Source organism: Xylaria bambusicola (genome assembly GCF_022495145.1).
Source record: "Xylaria bambusicola strain CBS 139988 unplaced genomic scaffold F5B22scaffold_30, whole genome shotgun sequence".
NCBI classification, from domain to species: Eukaryota; Fungi; Ascomycota; class Sordariomycetes; order Xylariales; family Xylariaceae; genus Xylaria; species Xylaria bambusicola.
In genome coordinates, this window is record NW_025953583.1 from 56,696 (window position 1) to 81,646 (window position 24,951).

The following is a 24,951-nucleotide window of genomic DNA, read 5'->3' on the forward strand; positions in this document are numbered from 1 at the left end:
ACTGACACGGCAGCTCAGGGTTCCATGAGACCTTCCTGTGCTGGTTCGTCGAGTGCTGACGCAGGTAAGCACTAAGCTCGTTGGGGTGGTAGATTTACTTGGTCTTTATCGAGGCAACGATTTTATACGACCGATGGTCATGAGGGGGTATACGCCTGCAGCGTGAGTCGCAGGGTGACGAATATAGATTGGGGGGTAGGACGAAATTAAGTCGAATCGTTCTGGTCGGTCTTCACTCGCCGAAACATCTAAACCTCAAGATCCAGCAGCAGAAAGGGGTGGTAGGGATAAGATACGTTATTTTCTAACTTCATTTGGATGAGGAAATGCATTGTACTTCACATTGCATGTCCCCGGTCCTTGTAGACCTTTCCATCCACACGAAGTATGAAGCACCACACCCATGTACATGTGGGTGGGTGTACAGCTAAGAAATAAGCAGTCGATAGAAACAACGTGCGTCTTGAAAGGAACCTCATAGACGACAACGTGAAATGGAGGGTATGCGAAACGTTATCCCCATACGTTGGTCGCAGTCGTATCTTCCTTGTAAGTTGTCCCCATGTCTTATAGTTGAAAATCTTATTGGAGACATGTGAATTCGTTGCTCAAAACAACAAGTTCGTGCAGACCCTGCCTGCGCTTGGCACCACACTGAGAGCAATTCATAGCGAGATATAAGATATCAGCAGGCGTGGATACCGAGGTCTGACAGCAGAGCGCAATATATGGTGTCGTGCCGTACGGCTATATGCACGCATCGCTGTTGTAAAGAACAACTACCAAATTTTTGAGGGTATGGAGGAGTCTCGCTGAGATTGATACTGCGCAGGAATTAGCGGAGACTCACTCGGATCCTAAGCGGTAGTGACATCTTTAGGGGCAGTTTACATCATCCAGAGGCAGACCCAAGAGACTTTTACGAGAATCAAGGCAAATCCTTGGGAACAGAGGGAAAGAAGTTGGGATTGCTCAAACGTTCCCTGTTCCTTTTTGCCATCTCAGCCTGGCGTTTCCGATCAAGTCTTCGTTGATAGAATACCCTAGCCAGTGTTAGTGCGGTCTTATATCGAGATTCGATGCCTAACCTCTGTAAAGCAAATATGCGAGGCTCCTCCTCGGCTTGCGGTGGACTCATGTCTTTCGACTTGCCCTTGAGTTCATTAGTCAACATATGCTTCTAAAGAGAGCTGACTCGGACCATACCTTATCATCTGCGGTCGAGGCTTCCTTCTTCTCACCTTTATCGGCATCCTTCTCCTTCTCATTCTCCTTGCTTTCTTGCTTGTCCTTCTCATTATCTTTATCTTTATCTTTTTCCTTCTCGGCCTCTTTCTCTTTCTTCTTACGCTGCTTCTCTTCGTACTCTTTCTTCAGCCTCTCGACCTCTTCGTCCATCTCTTTCTTTTTCTTGGCGGCGATGGCTTCATTATCAATGATGGGTGAGCAGAAACCCCGGTCCTTGAGATGAACGAGACACACGTAGAAGAAGTCCTGATGGGAGGGAGGCACATTAGTAAAGACAGCCCCCCTCAGCTACTAGTACCGAAGATGAGATGACTTCACAGCAACGGACCTGTTTATCGGGTGTGATGAGAACACTAGTACTTGGCTTATAGCATATCTCGCATGCTTTGGCAGAGGTATCGGCAACCTTGCGATGGTGCCATATATTGGGCAAGGACATGATTGATGAGATGGTATTAGATGCAGCCAGACGGCGAGTACGGTGCAGGTAGGTATGTACAGATGGATATCTAACTCTATGTAACAGTTCTTTGAGCGACTAGGTCGTTTAGTCTCAGTCGTGCAATTTTGGTAGTCGAAGAGAGTATCTCATCTCACAGACTCATGGCGATGTTTACTTCGTAAGGTCAGGCCTGTATCTAGATGCAGGTTGGGATGGGAGGCGGTGGCGCTGTGGCTTGCCGGACTGTCTATAGGTATAGACTATAGTAGGCCTTGTGGCTGAACACTCCCGGTGGTTTTAGCGGGGGTTTCCATTCTTGTATCCGCCTAATGTACCTACAACTTCAGCGCTATTTAGTGCTAAGCCAGGGTATATATGTACACTATACGTCACCTCCCAGACCTCCCTCACAGCGCGCGCGCAGGCGACAAGGACCCCAAGGCTGAACTCCAGATCCTGCAGCCTCTCCAAATCATTAATTAATTTATTTAGTTATTTATTTATTTATTTTCCCACAACACACCACAGCTAAAACGATCGCGATAACACCAGCGATAATCACGGAAGAGTAGTCTCACGTCGCTGGAGGCCTCGATTATCAAGGATTTGCAGACATTTATCTACCTAGTGCTTCGCTTCTTCATTTGTTCATTTATATATGAGTGCGACCGTCTTAGTATAACACCATGTCTTCGGGGCTCGATTCCCAGAAGTTAAGCCATGTATTTCAGTCGCGACCAGATATCGTACAAGGAATTCAGCAAGCTGCTGGTAGGCGGAAACCAGAATCTCTGTGGTACGCGTATGCGCATTAACTAACAATATCTTCCAATAGACTCCCCATCTCGAATAAAGCTCTTTAACAACATTGTTGGTTTCGTGTACGAGCAGCTCAATGGCGTACAATCCGAAGAGCCCGCCCAAAAACGCCGACGCGTCGATATTGAGCCGTCGCAAAATGGCCATCCCTCACAATCCGACGGCGTAACGGCACCTTCCCCTGACAGTGTCTCAAACGAGGACGTCCTGCTAGAGATAAAGGATATATCTGTCTCCATACCACAACGCAAGAAGTTCGATTTATGTTTCACCGCCAGTCATCTATATGCCCGTGCCCCTGGAACAAAGGCGCCTGTCCCTAACATAATATTCCCATGGAAGAGCATAGGTAGGTTTTGATGTACAAAGACCTCCAACAACTAGAATAGGTTACTAATGCCGAGATTACTTACCGCCAGAGTATGCTTTCTTCCTCCGGGTTCCTGAAAAGTCCCAGATACAGCACAACTATGTTATTCTCCCACAAAACTCATATTTCCCTTCCCAAACCGCTACTGCTAGTGTTGACCCCCTTGTCTTCACGATACCAGCAACAGCACCGAAGCCTGGGTCCATCGGTGGGCCGAATGCTGACGCGGCATCTTCCGTGGCCGACTCGTACTCAACTCTGTTTCACTGGGCAATCAACAAGTGCCTCCAAGCCGGAGGCAAACAAGTGCAGATTGTCGCTGCCGATCCCGCTAAGTTCCACAGTGTCATACGCCAACCTCACAGGCCTAAAGAGCAAGCTGTGCATGTTAAGGCCTTTCGAGGTTCCAAAGATGGCTATCTCTTCTTTTTGGAAAACGGCATCTTGTGGGGTTTCAAGAAGCCTTTAATGTTTCTACCGCTCGACAAGATCGCAGCTGTTAGCTACACCAATGTGTTACAGCGTACATTCAACATGGTCGTCGAGATTTTCACCGGGGAAGGAGGCGACGAGGAAGCTACAGAGGAAATTGAGTTTGCTATGCTAGATCAAGAAGATTATAACGGTATAAACGAGGACTATATTACTCGCCATAAACTCCAAGACCGAAGCTTGGCAGATCAACGAAAGGCAAAACGAGAATTAATCGAAAATACCAAAGGCAAAAAGGGGTCTGGGGAAGAGGCAGAGGATGGAAACGGTGCAGTGGGCGAGGACGGTATGACCGAACTACAGCGAGCTCAGTTGGAGGCTGAACAACAGCTGCAAGACGAAGAGGACGAAGATGAGGAGGACTACGATCCAGGATCGGATGAAGACTCTGACGGATCCGGCACGAGTTCAGACGACGATGATGATGACGACGCTGGTGACAATGACGAAGACGAAGCTGATGATAATGACGAATAGTCATCAAGCCATGTACCATAACGAACGTGTATGATAAGGGATTACTTGGGGACGCTACTGGTAGTTCCCTACTGTAAAAAGTAGAATCAGCCTGCCATATTTCGGTGTTTACCATGGGTAGACATGAGAATCGATCAACAACAGGTAACGCAAGGTCATTAACTACATCAAGGCAGATATGCCTGTCATGCTAAAGCTTATTCGGTCCGTTATATGGTGGATTACATGTACACATACGTCAATTTACACTTATGCGTGCTTCAATTACATCACATCGCTAGTTGTGTACAATGATCCAGTCACCTAGGTATATATCGCAACCGAGCACAGCCAACTGCCTGTTTAGAATCTTTTTTTCCGGGCAATGGGGACCAGGGCCAACTTGTCCAGAGGTCGAGGGGTTATCCTTAATTGTAGTGGGCAAGTGTAAGGACAGGTCCATCACTTTCGTGATCTTTCGTGAATCTCACATATAGCCTGCTAAGACAGACTGTACCTCCACGGGATATTAAAGAGGGAACAGTCTCGAATTTCACTTGTTTCCGCTACGAACGAGACGATGGTGCAACAACTCATCATAGAGTATAGGAGAACAAGATCATGGTATCTCCTGAAATGTATCGAGTAAAATGTAACAGATAATTGGGCAGATCCATCACTGGTGCTTACCCAGCTGCAACCTTCGCCAGATATATATTTATCTAGAAGTGAGCTGATAGCAACATAATATCGCGGTTCAAGTAGTCATTGATTGAGTATAATTGCTATCTTCCAAGAGGTCATCTAATGTGTCCCATCCCTTAGGAACGGCAAATTGCTTCTGTGAGATCCTAGGTTACACTGTAGCACATAATGCATTCGTGTCATTTCTGTTACCGGGGCACAATCATCTGACGGCGATCTCGTTCGGCGAAATTCTTGATCTGATCCAACCCAGACCACACATGTTCGTTTCTGTCAAGATTAAGATTAACAGCGTAACCCGCTGTCACTTCAATGCCCGAGACACGGTCCTACGGGAGCAACCGAGAAATCAGACATGTGGCTAAGCGTGTATTCGCCGTCTGTATACAGGATTCATGATTAGTATCCGGTGTTTGCAGCAAAGCGAGAAACGAGCATGCACGGAATTAACATAAGAACCTTACATTATCACCTAAGAGGCTCGTGACTTGGAAGCAATTTGCCACTAGAATCTCTAGAGTCTAGAGTCTAGAGATTATTATGCCAAATGGTAGGAGTCTCAATACAGCACTTTTTCTTTCTCGAGTCTATGCGTGGCTGTAGCTTACCACAGTTAATATTTAAGGCACCATTATATGTCTTAGACTGGCTTCACCATGCCACCAACCCATCAATGAACACTTTTGAAAATGTTCGATCCAATGTTTGGTGGTACCTTGTTACACTTATTTAACGATTGTGCGAGCCGAGACGTTCACAAATATGTGATTGTAGCTCAGCGTAGTCTCATGGCGCGGAAGGACCTTTAACAAGTCGATACTTGCTGTACCACGAGCTCATCATGACAAGGACAACAAAATGAGCAGCTTTATCTTATGACGATGGAATTCATTTTCAACCATTTGCGGATCTTGGGTCCCATTTACTTCAAGGGACACATCGCGGCATTCTTGAGCCGGAAAGTGCAACGATACACTCACAACAGCCGTTCGCCCGCCTTTTAAAGGGGCCCTTAATGCTCCAGAAAATAGTCAGGAGGCCTAATTGAATCCCATAACATAGTGTTTTCCTCTCATCTTTGCATCTCTATACACATAGCACGAAAATGATATTCGTTCTATTTCTAGCGTTCGCAGCTCTCGGCATTGCTGCTCGAAATGGAGGCCGCAGCTTACGGCTACCCATAAGAAGCAGAGACTCATCGACTTTGGAAACTCGGGATGGCCAAGACTATGGGATTGAGCCACTGAAGGCCAATGCTACTCAGAAGCATTATCTAAGTCCCTACACTGTTGAGCGTATGTACACATTTCCTTATGACTGTTTCGCCCGTTTTAACTTTGCTTATGCAAGTCACTATCGGCACACCGCCACAACACGTCTATCCTGCTATCGACCTCTTTGGCACCAGTGTTTGGGTGAACCCCGACTGCTTCGCGGCTTATGACTACGAAGCCTGTTGTAAAAACGGGGAATATAATTCAGCTGCTTCTTCCTCGGCAATATTGCAGGATTGTAGCCAGTCATGGAGTTTCGTCACCCCCTATGGTGAAGCTGCAGGATGTAATGTCATTGACATCGTTCAATTCGCCGGTATGTTTGCTCTCTGGTAACTCTCTTGACTATGTATGTTATACTTACCACCAATCTACACCGATAGGGGCCGAGCTAGGATACATTCTATTTGGCGTAGCAAATTCAAGTTGGAAACAGACGGCTGGTCGACTGGGTCTGGGATTTGGCTGCGATAGCGGAGACCATACGTCAATTTTAGATCGTTTGAAGGCTCTAGACCTGATTGCTACCCGCCAGTTCAGTATAGCTCTCGGTAGCGCCAATCCGAATTCTGAGGATTTGGACGAGTCTACAGATGTGGATGTTGGCTTAGGAGAGCTTCTCTTCTCAGGCATCAACACGCGGAAATATACGGGTGATCTCCGAAAACTACGTTCACATCCAGCTCCCAATGATGATCCAAGGTAAGTCAGCTTTGGATTTCTTTAGTTGAGATGATCGAAATAGGCTGACTTTGGCATGAACTAGATACTATATAACCCTAACTTCCATAGGCTACTCAAATCCGTCCAATTGTGAATCATTCGACGGTTTCCCACCACCGCGCCATGCCTTCTTGGACTACACCACCATCTTCACTTATTTTCCGTCTGAGTACATCGACATGCTCAATGGATTCTTCCCTTATGTTTATTACAATATAACTTCTGGGTTATATCAAGTACCATGCTACCACCGATCCCTAGCTGCCTCCGTAGACTTCTCCTTTGGCTCTCTTATTATCAGCGTCCCACTACATGATTTCATCTTACAAGTGGATGGGATCTGTTTCCTAGGAGTACAGCAAAGCGTAACAGATGATGAAGTGATTTTGGGCCAAAGTTTTCTTAGGGGCGCATACAGTAAGGTTTCAAAAGCACACTCTCTTGTTTCAATCGGTTGCTAAGTTGAACATAGCCGCGTTCGATCTAGATGATGAAGCCATGTATATGGCCCAATATGAGAATTGTGGTGATGAAGTCATCGACTGGGATGAGTCGGCGTCAGAGGAAGATGGGCTGTGTGCCGGGAAGCCTACGACCTTTCCGGCCTCTTGTTATGCAACTTCGACAACGAGCACTAGTTCTGCTTCTTCTTCTACTTCTACGTCGTGCTCGACGACTTCAACGTCATCGTCAACGCACTCAACCACAAGACATTCAACCAAGTCGACGACTCACTCAACTACTTCAACAAGTCATTCTACAACTCACTATCCTACTCGCACCTCGACCCATTCCACAACCAGCTCGACTACGACTTCAAGAACGACCAGTTCAAAGACGACGAGCACCAGCAAGACTTCGACACATTATAGCACCCGAACAACAACCTCGTCTTCTAGCACACGCCATTCGACAAAAACAACGTCTTCGAAGAAAACGAGTTACACCCGATCCTCACTCTCCACCGGAACGGGATACCCGACGACAATAACGACAACAACATCGACATCCCCATGGTCATCAGGATTATCATCAGGCGTCAGCGTCGGCTCATCGACATTCTGGACACCAGGTTACAGCACAGGGGTATCATGGAGTAACATCTCATTCACTGCCACGCCAGGGAGTACGTACAGGACTCCAACAGGACCTTCGTCGCCGTCGACCTTTGTCCCGACCACAGACTACGCTACCGAGACGTCGACAGTAACCTCCATCCCAGCGTCGACAAGCCACCAGCACCGATCGAGCACGATCGGAAGCAGCACGCCTTCTATCTCGATAGAGGATTCGGCTGAGCAGAAGACGGTCACGGTGACTGTGGGTGTGCTCACTTCTACCGTTTACATGCCTAGTCCCATTACAATTCCCATGAGCACATGCGATTGCACCGGGACGGTCATGCGTGGGGGTGAGGGAGGGGGTGGTGGCGTGGAAGGAGGAGTTTGAATTTTATGAAGCTGTCTTCATATAGAGTTGGGCAGACAATTGTATTGGGGCACAGCGAGACTCACGCTGATTCGGCCATGGTGTCGGGCTGTCGGTAATTTGAGAAGAACCCGGCGAGCCGACGACCACGGTAGGGGCCGGAAACCTAATTTTTCCGAATTACTTACTCCAAATTCTTGTTACATCATTAAAATGTCACATTCGCGCGAGTAGATTCCTGGGCGGGTTTACTCTACTTTGTTAATGGAGGATTGAGTCTGGGAATTAAGGACTTTGACACGGCAGCTAGCACTTCTAAAGAATTTCCTTTGTTAGTACGAATTCAATTCTCTTCTAGTAGCTTAATTAGTGCTGGCACTTGACATGATAGCTGCATTACTTATAACTGCAAGGACTCTACCTATTTTGATAATCCAGCATATTTATACATTTAAGCTAGTCTCGACGGCTCCATAGTAGCCGAGTCGTGAACAGCTCGCGGCGGTACTAATACTTATGTATAATAGTGAATAACTTTTAGTCCCTTTATTCAAACTCTCTTAGCTCGTCGCATCATTCTCCTTAGTCAAATGACTAAGTGAAGCGGATGTCTTAGCGACTAAGAGGTTGAGTTTAATCATCGGCACTGCAACCCGCCCGCTGTCGTTCCGGATACGAAATTATACGAACTATACGAGCCCCCCTCCATTGCTCGTTCTTGGCTCGCGATTCTTTCAGCTTCGACTTGACATATGAACAGTTTATCTGCGAAAACGAGGGAGACGAGATCTAAGAGATAGATAACTGTGAATTCCATACTAGAGCCACCATCTTACTCCGTCCTAGTCGCGACAGTTTTCTATACACGCATAGGCTCTGTATCTGGTCTGTATAGAGGTCGAGGTTCTATATGTCCATCACTTAATATTGGCTTAGGTACCGTGCCACGCCTGATGTATATTTGTAACCCGAACCCACGTAGTACACGAATGATTTACGTATGAATGTCCGTAGATCAGTCGACTCGATTTGAATCAGCAACCGACCTCTAGTGTTGTTTTTACACTACCTAGCCTAGCGGCAGATCTTGCGATACCTAGTGCGATATATACCCGGGGCACTGAGTTTGAAGTCTCGCCTACCACCCGAGCCACCCTCGGCGTCACCAATCACGCAATTCGGATTTACCCCTACCTTCCAAAACAGCAGGTTAGATATGTAGGGATCTAATCTATTGGACTACTTTCCCTCATCGCCGTTGCACTCGGCTACCTACTGGACACTGCCGGGTGGCACGGATGGTGTTAGTCCCGCCCCCGCTATGCAGAGTGAATGCGTGGTGAGAGATGTGCGTCGTTTGACGTCGTATTCGCGAATCACATCGTTGCGAATACCGTCGTAACACTTTTATGCTAGAGTTATGCAGCCTAGAAGACTTGCAACGCGTCCACGACAGGAATGCCTTCTTATCAGCTCAATTTGAAATGGTTCCAGCTACATTCAATAGGCACGAGGCCTGACAATGTTGTCTCCACAACCAGCCGGCCCTAGTGCCGTGCCGTACACGTGGGCACGTTGTGATGACGACCTTATATCGGTATATAGGGATCCGAAGGGTTAGTTATGCTTCCCCGAATAAATAATGCTGCTGTGTATGAATATTCAGCCCATTACTTATATATGCTGGATCCGGCTATCTTCCCACCCTCAGCTCAAAGCTGAAGAGTGTACACTACGAAGCACTCGACTCTCCGACGTTTTGTGTCCATTCACCCAGGAGACATGGAGGCGATACGGAAATTTTCCCTAGCCACAGGGGTTCCTGTGACTGTGCAGGTAATCGGCGCCGTCATTTTGCTCACCATCGCGCACTCCTACATTACCAAACGAAGACCCTGGGCCGGTTTCCCTCTTATAAGTGTGCGTGGAAAAGGACCGCGGTCGAGCTGGAGGTCTCATGGCCATGAGGTTCTGAAGGAAGGTGTCAAGAAGGTATATCGACTATAATGAGAAACCCTACATGCCTAAGACATGAAAGCTAAGTCTTAGCTAGACAAATGGACCTTTCCAGATCATGACAGGTACTGGACCCAAGCTCGTCTTGCCCAACAGATACGCCGACGAGCTTCGCAACGCACCAGAGCTCAACTTTTCCAAGGCTTTTGAAGATGTAAGGCCGCCTTTTTATCAGTATATACTCTCTGTGATTCGATTAGTCGCACTGACCAGGTTAGGATTTCTTCCCAAACTACCCGGGCTTTGAACCCCACAAACAGTCCTTCCACAACGACGTTATCAAGGATACCGTCCGTATCAAGCTAACACAGTCGCTGGGCTTGGTGACCAGTGATCTTGTCGAGGAAACACGGCTTGTCGTGGATGATGTATACGGACAGGATGAGGGGTGGGCTACGAGAAAGATCAGAGAGGATTTGCTCCAGATTGTTGCACGCGTGTCCTCGCGGGTATTTCTGGGCGAGCAGCTATGCCGAAACCAAAGATGGCTTGACATCTCGAAGACCTTCACCGTGGACACCTTTGTACTGTCGCATCTTATGCGTATGGTGCCCGCCATTGCGCGACCTTTCGTGTACCTAGTGCTGCCCCATTCTGGGAGACTCCGGGGAGCAGTGCGAGATGCCTATAAGATGATCCATCCAGAAGTCCTGAAGCGAAAGGCAGCCGTTGACGAAGCTAAGGCGGCGGGTCTGAAGCCGCCCAAGGTTGCCGATACCCTCGGTTGGATGTACGAAGTGGCAAAGGGCGAGGATCTGAATTTCGCCTACGGCCAGCTCACGCTGACTATGGCTGCTATTCACACGACGACTGAATCGGCGGGCCGTGCTCTGCTTGATATCTGCAAATATCCTGAGATTGCACAGCAACTGCGTGATGAGATCATCGACGTGGTAGGCCGGGAAGGCTGGGCGAAGACAACCTTATATAAGCTCAAGTTGATGGACAGTTTCCTGAAAGAAAGCCAGAGAGTCACACCCTTAGCGATCAGTAAGTAGAAGGACTGTCCCCGCTAATAGTTTTTCAATCTATTACAATATACTGACCTTGAAAGCGTCCATGAACCGCTTCGTTGAGAGACCCTTAACGCTCTCCGACGGCGTCACACTACCCAAAGGCGCCAAAATCACGGTGATAGGCGACTTTTCGAATCCAGATGTCTACCCAGAGCCTGAGAAATTTGACCCCGCACGCTTCCTAAAGAAGCGCCAGGAGCCCGGTCAAGAGCACGGCTGGCAGTTCGTCACGACGAGCGCGGCGCACATGAACTTCGGACACGGCGAACACGCGTGCCCGGGCCGCTTCTTCGCCTCTAACGAGATCAAGATCATTCTCTGCCACATGCTGATGAAGTTCGACTGGCGCTTCGTCCCTAACGAACCTGAGCCCGAGCCTCAGATCTTCGAGTCCACCATGGCCGTCAAAGCCGATACACAGATCCAGGCTCGGCGTAGGAAACCTGAGCTCGACCTTGACAACCTATGAAGGAGTTAAAGAAGAGCAAGTCTCTGTTTCCTTTCTAAGCTGTCGTTTTAGTACGCGTGTAAGGCCAATTGAATTGTACTTGTAAATGTTCTCCAGATAGTCAACCACGCATCATGTCCAAGTTGGATCTGAATCCTTCCCAACTTACCGGTACTATATGTCGGCCGAGAAAAAAGTTCGTGATTCGAAACGGTCGCCACGTAAGGTCTGAGCTTCTTTAATTTCAACAGCAGCTGAAGGTAGATATCTTGTCCTCGTGCCCTGAAATCTCTTTAACCGTGTGGAGAGCACTATACCCAACTCCATACAAACACTTATCCTTATTGCTTTTTCCTGACCCGACCAGCAGGGTCGAAGTCTCAACTGAAGGGCTGTACCGTTCAACCCCCGGACCAGGAGCACCGTCCGTCCGAGGACCCTTGTTGCTAAGCCGTATTCTACCGTATTTACGGACCTTTCCGAGCTTGCCCTGCGCTAGCTAGTAGGTATATGTATGGCAAAAAGGACCCTGCGTACGAGTAAGCTGAGGCTGAAGTACGCAGTTCGCCACTCGTAGAAACCAGCCTTTTGGAAGGATTTCTTCTTCCTACACTACTTTTCCTCTTCCAAGATAACTACCCTGCAATATGACGATAGTGATCCTTCCCACGTGCCATGATGGTGTCTGGTCCCCTGACATAGCATCCGACTAAGTATGCGGCGTCGACGCATGTCAGACCGGGATGGAACGCCCGCCAAGCCAATTACGAACCGGGGCCCATGAGCGGTGCGTTCCGAGAAATTGGTCACCAATACGCTGCTCAAGTGCGTCGTGGCAAGAATTTTGTGCCTATGCTCCCAGTATGGCCGGGTCTATGCTCGAAGTTGTCGTGAGGGCCAGATTCAGCTATTCCAGACGCCTTATCAATACAGTTCTTAACGTGTAAGTAGATAGGCAGTGAGTTGTGACGCGTAACGCGTGAGCCGAAGCGTGAGTAAGACCGGCAACGTACTGTGTTGCGGAGAGCTCTGCTGACACAGCAAATACTATACGGCAACAGCATTGGCATTAATTTCTTGGTGAGCCAAGTTTTCCATGAAATATGACGCTAACGCTTGCTTGGGGTTGAATCCTTCGCCATCTCCTACGGTCAATAGTGAGCTACACTAATAGACGAGGGCACGCTTTGCGGAATGGCTGGAACCCTACAGATCTTATCGTGACCATATCGCTGGGTTTTCAATTTTCTTTTGGCACAGTTCAATCATTCATTTATTACCAGTCTCAATTCCGGAGTAGTTTAGAACCATGAGGTAGCATTCAAGGCTTTCTTTATTCTCTTCGTTTGTGTTTTATTAGAAGTTTTTTTTTTCTTGTTATCTTACGGAATACTCGCGATAGGCTTACTGTCATTAGCCTGTGTGACTTGGCTATAGGGTCCAATTGCATTTATCAAATTACATGGGGGTCTAATCCTCGTCGATCATAGCCTAGAATAGACACAACCAGCGGCGCTTTTGAACTAAACGAGTTGCACAGATGGCTGCGGTGCTCTGTAGGACTGGTCTCCCGGACCAGTTTGCTTACCGAGGGGTTGATGGGAATCATATCCCTTTTTCAACAGCAGCCAAACGGTTTATTCAGTCGAGCAGGTGTGAATTGGTGAGCCCTATTGATCCAGACTTGGGTTTAGGATTGTTCAAGCGCATGCCAGTTAAGATGGTTCTTAGGGAGTGAGTAGCTCCCTCTTTGTGAAAGAGAATTGAGACGGGATTAGGCACATGTTGTAAAGTTGGATAAACAGACACTTACTGATCGCCTCAATTCCTAGATTTTCTATCAAGGAGACGGGAGCAGCCGAGACACGGTCGATCCCGCAATGGTCGACACAGCACTTTGAGGCTACTGGTCGGCCACTCCGCATCGCCATAGACCAGTCTAATTGGTGGTATCGAAACATCACCGCCGATAAGGAGGCTGAAATCAAGACAAGTATGCAATGAACTTCCAATGCCCAATTATTCAATTTCGCAATGATAGCGCACTCTACTAACATGGATACAGAAATTCCTGGTTCTCATCCTAGAGAAAAACGGATAAGTATGTTCACCACCGCTATCACCACCTCCAAATAATTCTCATCTTCATACACACCCAGCTATGATTCAAGGGCCAGTGAACATGAGAATCGCGATTGAACACCGGTTTGTTCCTTAAGTACTAACCACACTCATGACACAGTGGATCGGATATTCTATCTTTTACGGATGAACATACAGCTCATATTTGTCTTCGACGGGCCAAACAGGCCCCTAAAGAAGTGGCCAGTAGAATACAGCTACAGCGAGTCAAACATAAGGCTCCTCAAAGAGCTGCTCGACCAGCTCGGTGTTCCCCGGCACGACGCTCCTGGCGAAGCAGCAGCCGAGTGTGTCCGGTTGCAAGAGCTCGGGGTCATAGACGCCATCTGGACGGACAACACAGACGCCCTCATGTTCGGCGGCAGCCCTACGCTCGTGCAGTTCCACAAGAAGCCCGAAGGCGATCAGTTCAGGAACTCCAACACAGTCCTCGTGTCCTCGGCTGCACGCATAAAAGAGCGTGCCAATTTGACGCGAGAATGGTTCCTGATGTACGCCACGCTCGTGGGTTGCGGGTATACCAGTGGTTTAGACGGCTTCGACCCGACGCGCTTCTTCCACTTCGCGAAGCACTCGTGTTTCCAGGCCGCAGCCAACCTCCTCGCCGCCGCCGTGGAGACTCCCCTATTGCTGAGCAAATGGCGCCTCGTGGTAGCGGGGATCATCAACTCCACATTTCCCGAGGGCAACATCGCGCCGCCGCCGAAGTCGTTCCCTGACTTGAACGCATTGGAGGGCTGTGCTCACCCCGCCGTGTCGCCCGACGAGGTCCTCCGGGATCTGCCATGTCTGCGCGACGGCTGGTTCCGCTCATATAGTCAGGATATGGTGAGTCGGTACCGCTTCCTCCTGAACAACTTCAACACGCAGATCCACGAGAGCTGGGTAGCGCGAGATTTAGTCCCCATAGAGCTGAACCACCGGCTACGGGAGACGACCACGCCGGAGCAATCAAAAGTGACACCCTTTGGCATCGAGCCCCGGCCGAAGCGCAAAGACATCCTCGAAAGTCCCATCGTAGTAGATCCAGTAAGAGTGATACCCGAGTTATTGAGCGCATTCCCCTCGGAGATGTACCGCGTGATCAATGGCAAACGCGTCAAGATCGAGGCGCCCGTGTTCCGGCCGGAGGAAATCGAACTACTAGACTGCGTACTACGGCGCGGGCTCCCCGAGGCCAAAGTGCCCAAATACGCACCTCCCAAGATCTCCGTGGCAAAGCGCAAACCGCCCGCCGTGCCTCCCAAAAAGCCCGCCAACGAACGCACCAGGAGCCCCGTCTCACCGCTCGCAAAACGTGTCTTCACCCCCGAGCGGCCACAACCACAATCACAACCACACGCATTGCGGCCCAAGCCGAAGACAAAGCCATCCCTACAATCTCTACCCCCACTCAACACGCATCTCCCCGTCCCGATAGCGCTACGCGACGTCGACACGAGCAGCAGCCCGACATGCATCCATTTCCACGAGGACCTGACGCTGCCGGGCGAGCTAGACTGGCACAACCCGCCTCTATCATCCAGCCCGCCCATGACCAGCAGTCCGCTCTTGCAGCTACCCGTGAGTCGGCGCGCCGACGTGCTAGCGGGCAAGCTCTCGGGGCCCGGGGGCCGCAAGGCGAGCATAGCGCCGACGTCGCCGATTCCCATCATCAAGCAGCCGGCGTGGGACCACACGGCGGGGATCGACATAGGCGACCTATAACGACAACACAAAAAAATCCGTCCATCACGCATCTGATTTTCAAAGCGGCGCGGGGTAGGGGCTTATCACCCTCCATCACTATCAACATTTTCTTTTTTAATTCTTCATCATCATTACTTTGGGGAGGGGTTTTCTCGGTACCAACAACAAAAAACGACTGGGCTTTACATCTATCTTATTTGTTAATGTGGGATCGGAGCATAGGTATTTCATGCGTGCATGCATTCACACGGGGAACTTTTTATGGCATATACTAGATTAGATATACACTTCTGGACTTCCGAACTGCAAGACCACAGCTTACACTCGTTAATAATGTACAATATATAATATGTAGTAGTACCTAGATCGTGGTTCAAAAAGATACCCAATGCTATCGAGGAAACGAGCTATACAATTACTTCGTTTGGTTTCGTGGATACGTAGCTACCGTTCTAGCCTTATTGATGTTCCTGCCGTAGTCATAATTCTTGGCACGAATAGGTAAGTGTTACTTTATTTATGTAACTATAGGGAATCCTTTTTTTTTTCTTCCAGCAATTGAGTAGTCACAAAAATGCCACGATGTCACATACCAAAAAGAATTTGCTTCACTACCACTATAGGCGACGGTTCACTAGAAGCCGTTCGTTATCATCAACGCCCAATTTTGTGTAAGACGGTTCATAACATATATGAACCTACAGTCATGGACATAGTAGCTATCATGACATGCCAAATATATCAAGCAGAATAAAAAGATGCCGTTTCGCCTTTGCCCCTGGGTATCAAACATATGCGGTATAGCCCGTCCCCAATATTACATGAAAACAGTCCACGTCAGTGATGACGATTTATATGTCTTATAAACAAGAAGGGCCACCGTTTCTTTTGTACTAAACGCCATGCTAATGAAATCCCACCCTCGCATTCCTTTTCACTCCACGTTGATTTCATATCATTCTGTCGACGCACCAACGACTAGAGAGACGGCTACGTGAATACGTCGTCGTCGGCACTGTTCCATTCTGGGTCTGACTGTTCTGGAGAATCCAAGAAGTCGTCCTCATTATACTGACGTTCGGCTGGCCGTTGATTGTCAACTTGAATGTCGACAACATCGCAGAGACCGTGAATGAACGCGTCGCCTCGTAAGCCTGCTTCCTTAGCCGTCGCAGTCCTACCCCTTCTAGGAGGTGGACCAGTATGACCCAATGACAGCTCATCTTCACTACTATCTTCATCATCAGCATCGAATATAGGATTTGATTTGAGCGGCCTCAGCCTTCTTCCAGAGCGTCCTGGAGTGTATGCGTTGCCTTTGTTGTTCAAGCTCAGCTTGTTCAATGACAGCGGGGAGGGCTGATCAGCGAGTCTAGCACTTTGACGTTTTCCGGCTTTCGGCGTCTGAAGCTGGTTTGCTGTTTTGAGATGCCTCAGCGCCGGAAACTGACGCGAACTCTTAAGTTCCTTGGGAGGGGATGACTTCCTTTTGAAGACCTTTGTCATCTTGTTAGCCAAGGATCGTCTCATCTCCTGCCGCTGACGCCACTCGATGTTGAGAATAACCTTGAACTCCAAACGCCGAAGGTCGGGTAGCGACTTCGCATTCCGTATTAAGCTATTGAAGAACATCTCGGCAGCCTCGCGACTCCAGTTCCGCATATTGATGATCTCGATCGATTGGATAGAAGAGGGCCAGGTGGGGACATCATCTACCGCAAGAAGAGTGGCATACTCCGGCTTGTTATCTGCATACGATTCATGGTGTCTGAAATAAGACAGATCCACTTCTAGATGCTTGAGATTTGGACACGACGTGCCCAGCACAGGAAGAAACCCTAGGCTCAAAGACTGGCAGTATTTAAGCGTCAATTGCTCGAGAGAATTGCCATGTGATGCGAGATAAGCCGACATGCCCTCGCTAGTGATCTCCCAACAATTCACCAGTTCGAGATGGCTCAGTGTGTTCGGAAGAAGTTCCAATAAAGTGCCATTAGCTAATGTAGAGGACTCAATCACAAGGTGTTGCAGCTCGGGTAGGGCAGATATTGATGCGGCCAGGTGGGCAATAGCTTGTCTATCACTATCTTGAGCTTCCTGGCTCTGTCGGGCCCTGACAGCGAATCGAGTTGTAGATGGAAGCTGGTAGTTGACAAAGGCCACCTTGCGCAGACTCTGAAAAATAGAGAGCGCATGTATTTTCGGGAGGCAGTCTAGTGCGAGGTCTGTGGGAGCTAGCCGAGAGTTCCACCGCCAGCTCTTCAAAGCAGCTACCGTAGTCTTACTGCCATCAGAAGATTCACCTTCCGAGCCAGGGTCTAGCCCATCAAGCAGATCAGCCTTCGAAAATCTCCACCGCAGGTTAATATCAAGATCTCTATACGGAGGATCATCGGCAGGGTGGTGAAGCTCGAGACATGCTAGTCGAGGCAGGTGCTTAAGAACTTGCTTCAACTGCAATTGTTGCCCGTTGATCTTCTTTGTAAGAGTGGCGTCAACGTTGATACGTAGGATTTCGACCTTAGGCCGATATCGGATCAGCGTATTGGAGGGATCGAGTGCTAAGGTCTGGAGAAATTGTACGAACGAGGTTTGAGGCGACTTGCTGTATACTCTGTGGAATGGAGGACATTTGTATAGTGCAGCGAGAGCCGGTTCGGTGGTGGATCTGCAAGTTCGGGCTCCCGAGAGAAGCGTGTCTACCGCTTCAGCGAGGTCATCGATGCGCGAGGTAGGATTGCGGCAGGGCGTAGCAACATAGTTGAAAACACACAACCAGACATGATATGGAAGATGGTGCCAGTGGGGAGAATGATTCGGACAAGGGTCATCTACGTCTCCACTTGAGAGGCTTTGGGGAAGAGGAAGAGGGAGAGGAATGTGAGGTCGTTTTGTAGGGCTTGGTTTCGCACGCGACCCCTTAACTTTTTTTGCAGGCGATTCCATCGCGACGGTAGTGGACGACTTTCGCTTGGTTCGTAGGGGACGTAGGTTTCTGGTGGGGATGCGAGCGTCAGTTTCGGTCGAGGACGCAGACGTTTGCGTAGTGCTAGAAGCTGTGAAGTATGCAGCGGTCGCTCGAGTTTCTCGGGCAGGCGTCTTCATCTTTGCCCGTCTCGACGGGAGGTCCCGCGTGGGCCGCGGTCGCGGAGGAGGGCTGTCGCTGTCATCATCCATTGTAGGCGTTTTTGTGAGATCGACTCGTCACACAGCAAGGACGGCAGGGGGGCGGGTAACCAGAAGGAGGTATTACAAGGATAGGTCAATAGTACAGCTGCAGGCACGGTTACCGATACGGGCACCGACACGGGCTAGAATGGTAGAACAGCCGGGAACGATGGTCGCATCACAGCTTTGTCTTCCATGGGGACGGAGTTGAAGGCTAGGATGTGTGAGATATGGTGCTCTCAGCCGATATTTAAATCATTACAGCGGTACGTAGTATATAGCAGAGAGCCGCAGGGGTTTGAGGGGCTGATCAATCCAAAGGGCCATGCAAATTGGAATCCTCGCCTGTTCAAACTTTTGGGACTTTTGTTTTGATAAGGTTTGGGTTTCAGTCCGGACCTGCCACGGTAGGTAGCTCTACAATTTCCAATGACTATGACGACCGCTACCGGTCATAACTGCTGTTTGGCGGGGGCAGGTACCGGTACTATAGAAAGGTACTCGGGTATATAACTTAATTACTTACCTAAGTGCCGTGTACTCTGTACCTCAACCAGGTTAAAAGGGCCCGCTCATCAGCATGTCTCCATTAAATAAGCTTTACACCAGCTACCTAGCAGTACGCGGGAAACAACCAAAACAAAACAGCCTGTTATACTGGTATGCGTCTACATGGAAGGAACCTTAAAGTAAGTAGGTACCTTTAGTACTTAATAATGAGATGTACCTTATGAGGTGCTCGCGTCCTGGGTCATGCATGTATCTAGGTACTGTGTACCGGTATTTCCTCAAAGTCTACGGAAGTGTAAATACCTAGGATTCCGGATTCTCCAAGTTCAACAATTAGCACATATATAACCCCAAGGCTCCAGAGCACAGAGTATTTGGAAAGCCTGTATGTCCTACATGGTTCATTAATCTAGGTCATGACTCTTGGAAGGTGATTATTAAGGTTGAAGACATATGTACTTTCATCGAGTATATAGTTAAATAATTCAAAGCTGTTAAACATCTCCGGAGCATAGAGTAGGTATTTGGAAAGCCTGTATGAGGTCTTAAGTAAAGCTGGTAAACAGGAACTTGAAAAGGCACCTCGTTATATACTTGATTACCTCGGTAGATGATTAATCTATCTATTAATCCATAGTACCTTTCCAGACCCTAGAGGTCTACGTCAGTACTACTTATGTTTGACCCAAGCAATTGAGTAGTATACCATATATACTACCTATGTATGTCTCCGATGTCTGTAGAAGGGGAGTCTCAACACTCGTCAGGTAATTTATTCACCTTCTTTACCTAGGTATGCCTCACCTCTCAGCTGCCTCCGCTGTTTAGTTCATTTCACCCTGCTGTATTGATGGAAATGACAACAATCTACTTAGGTAGATTCTTCTGAAGTGGTCGATTGTATGTTGCCCAGTTTGCCCTACATATGTAGATGTGAGGTTCCACCTAACTGGTAAGCAAGAATAGCCAAGGTGGCCTGAGATGATGCAAATTCCATTGTCATTGGCCGTTGTTCCTTGTCTTCGCCGAGTTTGTCAACAACCTTGGAAGACCCATGTCGGTTCAAAGTGCGGTACACAAGCCACAGTAAGGTTCTCTTGTGTGTGTACATGTAAGGTGCATATATTTCGTACGCAGCAGGTAACAAGACATCAACAACAAGGATGGTTGAATCTTCCCATCAACCCAGCACCTCCACACCAAAAGTCACTTCCGTAGGCATCGCAAGATTCCAAGTTCGTTGATGGTCTCATTGATCACATAATAACTCCGGGCAATAAGTGGTGCATGACTTAGGTAGTACCTACATACGGAGTAGGTATATGTAGGAGGTACAGAGAGATTAGGTAAGTACCTCCTCGTTCAGCCCCAATTTTCAGCTCCGTCTCCGGCTCCAGCCACGCACCAGCCACTGGTCAGCCACGGATGTGCCACGGGTGCATGCACACTTGGCTTTCCCCATCTGCTGGCACCCGCATCTGCCAGCTGTCAGGTCTCTTTTCGCTCATTTCAGGTGCCCACTTGCATGTTGCCTGCTGCACAACAGGAAAGGAAGAACAACACCAACGCCGAAACGCGTCCGTCCCTCCGTTCACTTTCACTCTGAGCGAGCGAAGCGCATCCCCCGTACATATCCCATCCACCCCCATCTTATACTACTCCCCCCTTCATCGCCTGCCCGGTTTCCGCCTCCTTTATTTTGTGTGTTTTTCTCTTGTGAAACAGGTCATCTTCATATACCCCTTTCTTCTTCTTCTTCTTCTCCTTCTCCTTCTCTTCTTCGTAGTCTCTTGCCTAACTGTATAGTCCCTAAGCTTCCTTTTGTCCCTTCACGTGCCTCTCATCACCCATTCGAGGTATGTAGGTGCACTCACTTTCTCGGCGCATTTCACCCTTCTCATTCTCTCAACCTCCCCACAACAGAACTCCTACTCACAGTTTCAGTTTCACCAATCAACCATTCGCGCTCATTGGTTCCAATTGATCTGTGTCACACGGCTGGAACTCACTGCTGGTTGTAAAGCCGATCGCGTCGGGGTGCATCTGTCTCACTATGAGGCCAGACTCTTCATCGTAATACCTAATTGTTATGGACGTGGTCGCGGTGACGGGTTTCTATCACACACCCTTTCAGGCCCCGGGCTTCAAACCCCAAATTCGTTGCCAGATCAGGTAGCCGCAGAATCGTGGCGCGCTGCGCCCATGTTCTCTTCTAGAGATGGCGACCGTCTCTCCTTACAAACGCGACTCGCTTCCGTTTATTCACCGCGCTTGGAAGACAGCTGTCGATAATTTTCCGAGATACGGCGCTATGGGTATCAAGCTATCCACTGCAAATGGTGATACGTCTACCAATGGGGACCACCCTCCACGGCCCCTCAAGCGACGTCGTGTCGATGAGGCTTCTCCGGACACTGCTCGAGCCATGCCTGGCCGCCTTGTCCCAGCTGTTCCTGATGATGTCGACAAGACCCTTCGGATTGAAGTCCTTTCCATTACTCGTAGCAGCTCAAATCAAAGGTCAGCTAATCTGCACTATGGAAATGGGTCACCGGAAAAGAAGGACATTCCCGTCATCAAGGCCCGCTGTAGAGTCTTGGTTTGTGAGTGGGCCCCCGATATCTGCCGAGTACTGCATTGTGATAGTCAGATATGCAATTTCAAGGTTTTCCGCGACTCAGATGACGTTTGCCGAACTGCTAGAATCTATCTGCCAGCGCCGTTTCAGGTTCCAACGGAAAAGCTCTTAATCGAACGAGCTGGTCAGCCGGGTAATAATTTGGGTGACCAATATCTCATTAGGGTGGAAATTGAATCCGCCGGTGACCTGAAGTCCCCTTGGCCTCCTACAGATCTTCTGTCAAAACAGCAGGGCGCCAGCCTTGGGTTTGACGAATCGCGCCGGTGGATCCTATCATCTCAGATCATCTATGGGTTCGAGAAGGGAAGGGCATCTGGTGAGGTGAAATTACGAAAACTGAAAGAAGACTTTTCACTCGGCTTGACCATGGACATGGATTTGCGCTGGTCAACCCATGCGGCAGCTACCTCGGCGCGACTCGGGGAATCTGCCCCTCCGCCTGACGTTACGGCGAATCATACCAACGGGATCACCAACGGGGTCTTACAACCGTTGACCAATGGCCACGTGAATGGGAAGGTTGACGCTACTCTGTACGATCACCAAAAAGCAGAGAGTGAGAGGAATGGGGTGGCAGAGGATGAAGAAGAGCACGAGGAGGCGACCACGCCCAGTCGATCCTTGAGGACGAGGGAAAAACAGAATTATAACCTCAAACTCCTGAGCGATAAAGCTCGAGGAAAGGAACGCAAGGAAAAGAAGCGGCGCAAGTTAGCAACCCTAGAGAGGAAAGGCGGCGGTGTGACTTGGGCTGTTCCTCTGATAGGGGAGTTCACACTTGATAACTATCATTGTATTCGGTGCTTTGCCACTCATGTATGCCTGGAGCAACTGCAAGAGCATTTAAAATTCCACACGGACATAGTGTTCCATGTTGACCCAGCAAACGCCTACATCCGGATCTTCGCCCCGGATGAGGATGCGCTTCGCTCAGCCAACGCGACTTTCCACAGTTTCTCAAGCCTCGAAGATCAAGAGTCGGATGTGGAGGGCGAGGTATCCCCACAGAAGTTGCCAAAACGACCATCGCAACAGAGGAACAAGTCTTCTCAGGTTAGCACTCACTTTCAATAGGCTCACAACATCTGACTAATGACCAGAACAGCCACAGCCAGCCAAGCCGAAGGATAACAGGCGGTTAATCCCGCACATAAAGCAGCCTCTATATGATCGCCTCAGCAAATCACTGCTTGAACCAGATTCACTTGTCGACCCTCCACCAGTCAATGACACGTGGCTCGTCCAAAAGCATCGAGATATTATTAGGGATTACAGCGATGTTCACCAGGATGAGAAGGAGTATATCTTCGAATGGGATGCCTACGTAAACAGGGATTGTGTCACTTCAGAGCCCCAACTTCAAGATTTATATATTAAATTCATCCAGGACAAGAGCACATGGATATCAGCGTCACAAAATCGGGCTACGGAATGGGCTAAGCACTTGAGCTATCTCAAATCAAGGAATGCTCTAACAGAAGAGACAATTACTGAGGCCTTCACCATCATGCGCCAATCAAGGTCCCAGAAGCGACTAGATCCAGACGCTACCAAAGTATCACCCCCAAGGCCAGCATACCGAAAATCCGTAGCAGGTTGCCCTGTGTGTGGTCAGCCAGTGAGAGGTCCGGCCATTGTGGTCTGCTCGAACTCGGTATGGTGTTTAATGATTTTCCTTTTTACCGCGTCCTGATTCTGACAGGCTTCATAGGATTGTAACAATGCGCTATATCACACAGAATGTATCCGGTCTGAAGCAAAGCAGCCCGTAGAGAGCCGCAATTGGCGCTGCAATAAGTGTCACGACGAACAGAAGACGACTTAGTGTGCATCGCTTACTTTGCTTGGTCGTGTGAATGGCAGAATGTCACGAACATCTGCCATGACTTTATACAACGTTGCTAAAGCAGACTAATTTGTGCCAGGAATTTTTGACGTGATATACGGTAACGCAGAGATGGTACATGAAGGCTGAAGGCAGCGAACTCCACTGGTCGGTTTAATTGCAATTGTAAATATGTATCATATCTACCAAGGCGGCCCACAGGACCAAGGCATAGAGGGCGTTCAGTAGGTTGCTAGAGGGTATAAAGCGCAACAAATCATTGAGCTTACAAAACATAGCAAATAAGAAGTAACTCAGAGTACTCAAATTGATACCGGGAATACCGTGATCATCATACCTGCATTCGTTTCGTACTTGACAGAAAGCGATCGAGATGTTACCAGAACTTCTATTCTCCACAGGCCATGTAATTGCGCCAGTAGCTTTTGACACTAGTTGGTTGGTCCAAGTAGCCAAAATGACATACAAACTAAGAAGAGCTTATAGGATAACTGCGTACTTAGAAGTTCTAATTGCAACTTTCACGTAGTGAAAGACCAACAAACCACTTAACTCCCAAAAACAACTACATATCAAGTTAATTCATTTCCAATTTGCCGAATAATAAATACCATAACCATTGGAGTTTGGTCGAGCAGAGCAATCCCACCAGATCGCACGAAATATCCAAAAGGCCTGATGGCCCCCACGACCCTTGGTCTCAAACATTTACTTCTACCTTTTTCTTTCTTAGCTATTAACCTCACAATAAGGGTTTCTAGTGTTAATCTTAACTTGATGGTGTAATAAGCAAAGTTTCTTTCAGGTTAGCAGATCTTCTATCAGAAAACTGCATCCTTGTCCGCCTGTAGACTATCTTGACGATTCTGGCGAGATATGGTGATATGATTGAAGAAGCACTACGATAATTTCAATGTTGAGAGCGTATGCAAAGTATAGCCCTAGGTGAGATGAACACAGCATGCAGTGACATCCCCCATACAACAGCTGATCACGTGAAGTCTGCTTCGGCTTTCTTTCCCCAGGTTCAAGACAAGGTTTTTCCCCAACTTTCCTCTTCCGGCAACGATGTGCTCGAACATATGGAGCTGCATAACAGATGACCAGGTTTCTGCGTGAGTCGCTAGTGGGGGAGGCTGCGAGACGTAGGTAGCTGGAATAAACCCAGGTGGATAATTAGCTACCAGTGTAAGTTGAATGTCGTGAAGTAGCATAGGTATATCTGTCATTTCCAGACCAGGTCAAGAAAGACCTTCGTCAATACTAGATGTATTTGGGCATGGGGGAGGTTTCATCACATCTATCTACTCCTACCGTACCATTCCAGTCATGCATTCCGATTGTGTGGTGGTGAGGAGATAAACCCCGCATCCAACACAAGGTAGGTAGGTAGTACACAGGGGATTGTCTGCCGCCCTTTGTTGAAGTCATGTGCCAATCCCCTGGTTCTAGGTCTGGAATAGACAGATGCTACTGTTGGTACCGACTGGTCGGGGTATGCATGGGAGGTAACAT

At 48.6% G+C, this 24,951-nt stretch overlaps 8 protein-coding genes across 8 annotated transcripts; 6 read left to right on the plus strand and 2 right to left on the minus strand.

Annotated features, from left to right (window-relative positions):
* Window positions 1-422: 422 nt before the first annotated feature.
* F5B22DRAFT_272112 (DUF1742-domain-containing protein) lies at window positions 423-2,012 on the minus strand. Its single transcript, XM_047970213.1, has 5 exons — window positions 1,577-2,012; window positions 1,207-1,494; window positions 1,089-1,153; window positions 892-1,043; window positions 423-824 (listed from the first exon to the last, which is right to left on the minus strand). Exons 1-4 carry the CDS (start codon window positions 1,685-1,687, stop codon window positions 929-931), a joined length of 579 nt encoding a protein of 192 aa, XP_047829384.1. The 5' UTR covers window positions 1,688-2,012; the 3' UTR covers window positions 423-824; window positions 892-928.
* Window positions 2,013-2,091: 79 nt separating this feature from the next.
* Window positions 2,092-4,167, plus strand: F5B22DRAFT_612255 (uncharacterized protein). Its single transcript, XM_047975333.1, has 3 exons — window positions 2,092-2,461; window positions 2,526-2,858; window positions 2,929-4,167. The coding sequence occupies exons 1-3, from the start codon at window positions 2,377-2,379 to the stop codon at window positions 3,846-3,848; spliced, it is 1,338 nt and encodes a 445-aa protein (XP_047829385.1). The 5' UTR covers window positions 2,092-2,376; the 3' UTR covers window positions 3,849-4,167.
* A 1,470-nt stretch (window positions 4,168-5,637) lies between these two features.
* Window positions 5,638-7,981, plus strand: F5B22DRAFT_647911 (acid protease; the record flags this gene model as incomplete). Its single annotated transcript, XM_047978948.1, has 5 exons — window positions 5,638-5,830; window positions 5,886-6,125; window positions 6,193-6,511; window positions 6,576-6,949; window positions 7,005-7,981. 5 exons carry the CDS (start codon window positions 5,638-5,640, stop codon window positions 7,979-7,981), a joined length of 2,103 nt encoding a protein of 700 aa, XP_047829386.1.
* A 1,279-nt stretch (window positions 7,982-9,260) lies between these two features.
* F5B22DRAFT_272262 (cytochrome P450) lies at window positions 9,261-12,007 on the plus strand. The gene is made up of 5 exons (XM_047970216.1): window positions 9,261-9,952; window positions 10,014-10,130; window positions 10,195-10,966; window positions 11,031-11,519; window positions 11,811-12,007. Exons 1-4 carry the CDS (start codon window positions 9,743-9,745, stop codon window positions 11,459-11,461), a joined length of 1,530 nt encoding a protein of 509 aa, XP_047829387.1. The 5' UTR covers window positions 9,261-9,742; the 3' UTR covers window positions 11,462-11,519; window positions 11,811-12,007.
* A 738-nt stretch (window positions 12,008-12,745) lies between these two features.
* Window positions 12,746-15,668, plus strand: F5B22DRAFT_272246 (uncharacterized protein). Its single transcript, XM_047970215.1, has 4 exons — window positions 12,746-13,174; window positions 13,273-13,433; window positions 13,506-13,541; window positions 13,683-15,668. Exons 1-4 carry the CDS (start codon window positions 12,981-12,983, stop codon window positions 15,287-15,289), a joined length of 1,998 nt encoding a protein of 665 aa, XP_047829388.1. The 5' UTR covers window positions 12,746-12,980; the 3' UTR covers window positions 15,290-15,668.
* A 133-nt stretch (window positions 15,669-15,801) lies between these two features.
* Window positions 15,802-18,934, minus strand: F5B22DRAFT_612263 (uncharacterized protein). The gene has a single exon (XM_047975334.1). The coding sequence runs from the start codon at window positions 18,446-18,448 to the stop codon at window positions 16,262-16,264; it is 2,187 nt and encodes a 728-aa protein (XP_047829389.1). The 5' UTR covers window positions 18,449-18,934; the 3' UTR covers window positions 15,802-16,261.
* Window positions 18,935-19,455: 521 nt separating this feature from the next.
* F5B22DRAFT_612264 (uncharacterized protein) lies at window positions 19,456-20,797 on the plus strand. Its single transcript, XM_047975335.1, has 2 exons — window positions 19,456-20,295; window positions 20,764-20,797. The coding sequence occupies exon 1, from the start codon at window positions 19,931-19,933 to the stop codon at window positions 20,165-20,167; it is 237 nt and encodes a 78-aa protein (XP_047829390.1). The 5' UTR covers window positions 19,456-19,930; the 3' UTR covers window positions 20,168-20,295; window positions 20,764-20,797.
* F5B22DRAFT_612266 (uncharacterized protein) lies at window positions 20,518-23,770 on the plus strand. Its single transcript, XM_047975336.1, has 4 exons — window positions 20,518-20,805; window positions 20,894-22,643; window positions 22,696-23,244; window positions 23,302-23,770. Exons 2-4 carry the CDS (start codon window positions 21,168-21,170, stop codon window positions 23,413-23,415), a joined length of 2,139 nt encoding a protein of 712 aa, XP_047829391.1. The 5' UTR covers window positions 20,518-20,805; window positions 20,894-21,167; the 3' UTR covers window positions 23,416-23,770.
* The last annotated feature ends 1,181 nt before the right edge of the window (window positions 23,771-24,951 follow it).

Bases quoted from the DNA above. Each gene is read 5' to 3' on its own strand.
- F5B22DRAFT_272112 (XM_047970213.1), bottom strand. From the start codon at position 1,687: ATGTCCTTGCCCAATATATGGCACCATCGCAAGGTTGCCGATACCTCT. The intron at 1,495-1,576 runs GTCCGTTGCTGT...CCCTCCCATCAG, and splicing joins TCATCACACCCGATAAACAG to GACTTCTTCTACGTGTGTCT. The intron at 1,044-1,088 runs GTTAGGCATCGA...AACACTGGCTAG, and splicing joins CGCATATTTGCTTTACAGAG to GGTATTCTATCAACGAAGAC.
- F5B22DRAFT_612255 (XM_047975333.1), top strand. From the start codon at position 2,377: ATGTCTTCGGGGCTCGATTCCCAGAAGTTAAGCCATGTATTTCAGTCG. The intron at 2,462-2,525 runs GTAGGCGGAAAC...ATCTTCCAATAG, and splicing joins AGGAATTCAGCAAGCTGCTG to ACTCCCCATCTCGAATAAAG. The intron at 2,859-2,928 runs GTAGGTTTTGAT...ACTTACCGCCAG, and splicing joins ATTCCCATGGAAGAGCATAG to AGTATGCTTTCTTCCTCCGG.
- F5B22DRAFT_272262 (XM_047970216.1), top strand. From the start codon at position 9,743: ATGGAGGCGATACGGAAATTTTCCCTAGCCACAGGGGTTCCTGTGACT. The intron at 9,953-10,013 runs GTATATCGACTA...AGTCTTAGCTAG, and splicing joins TGAAGGAAGGTGTCAAGAAG to ACAAATGGACCTTTCCAGAT. The intron at 10,131-10,194 runs GTAAGGCCGCCT...TGACCAGGTTAG, and splicing joins TTTCCAAGGCTTTTGAAGAT to GATTTCTTCCCAAACTACCC.
- F5B22DRAFT_272246 (XM_047970215.1), top strand. From the start codon at position 12,981: ATGGCTGCGGTGCTCTGTAGGACTGGTCTCCCGGACCAGTTTGCTTAC. The intron at 13,175-13,272 runs GTGAGTAGCTCC...CTCAATTCCTAG, and splicing joins GTTAAGATGGTTCTTAGGGA to ATTTTCTATCAAGGAGACGG. The intron at 13,542-13,682 runs GTATGTTCACCA...CTCATGACACAG, and splicing joins TCCTAGAGAAAAACGGATAA to TGGATCGGATATTCTATCTT.
- F5B22DRAFT_612263 (XM_047975334.1), bottom strand. From the start codon at position 18,448: ATGGATGATGACAGCGACAGCCCTCCTCCGCGACCGCGGCCCACGCGG.
- F5B22DRAFT_612264 (XM_047975335.1), top strand. From the start codon at position 19,931: ATGATGCAAATTCCATTGTCATTGGCCGTTGTTCCTTGTCTTCGCCGA.
- F5B22DRAFT_612266 (XM_047975336.1), top strand. From the start codon at position 21,168: ATGGCGACCGTCTCTCCTTACAAACGCGACTCGCTTCCGTTTATTCAC. The intron at 22,644-22,695 runs GTTAGCACTCAC...TGACCAGAACAG, and splicing joins AGAGGAACAAGTCTTCTCAG to CCACAGCCAGCCAAGCCGAA. The intron at 23,245-23,301 runs GTATGGTGTTTA...CAGGCTTCATAG, and splicing joins TTGTGGTCTGCTCGAACTCG to GATTGTAACAATGCGCTATA.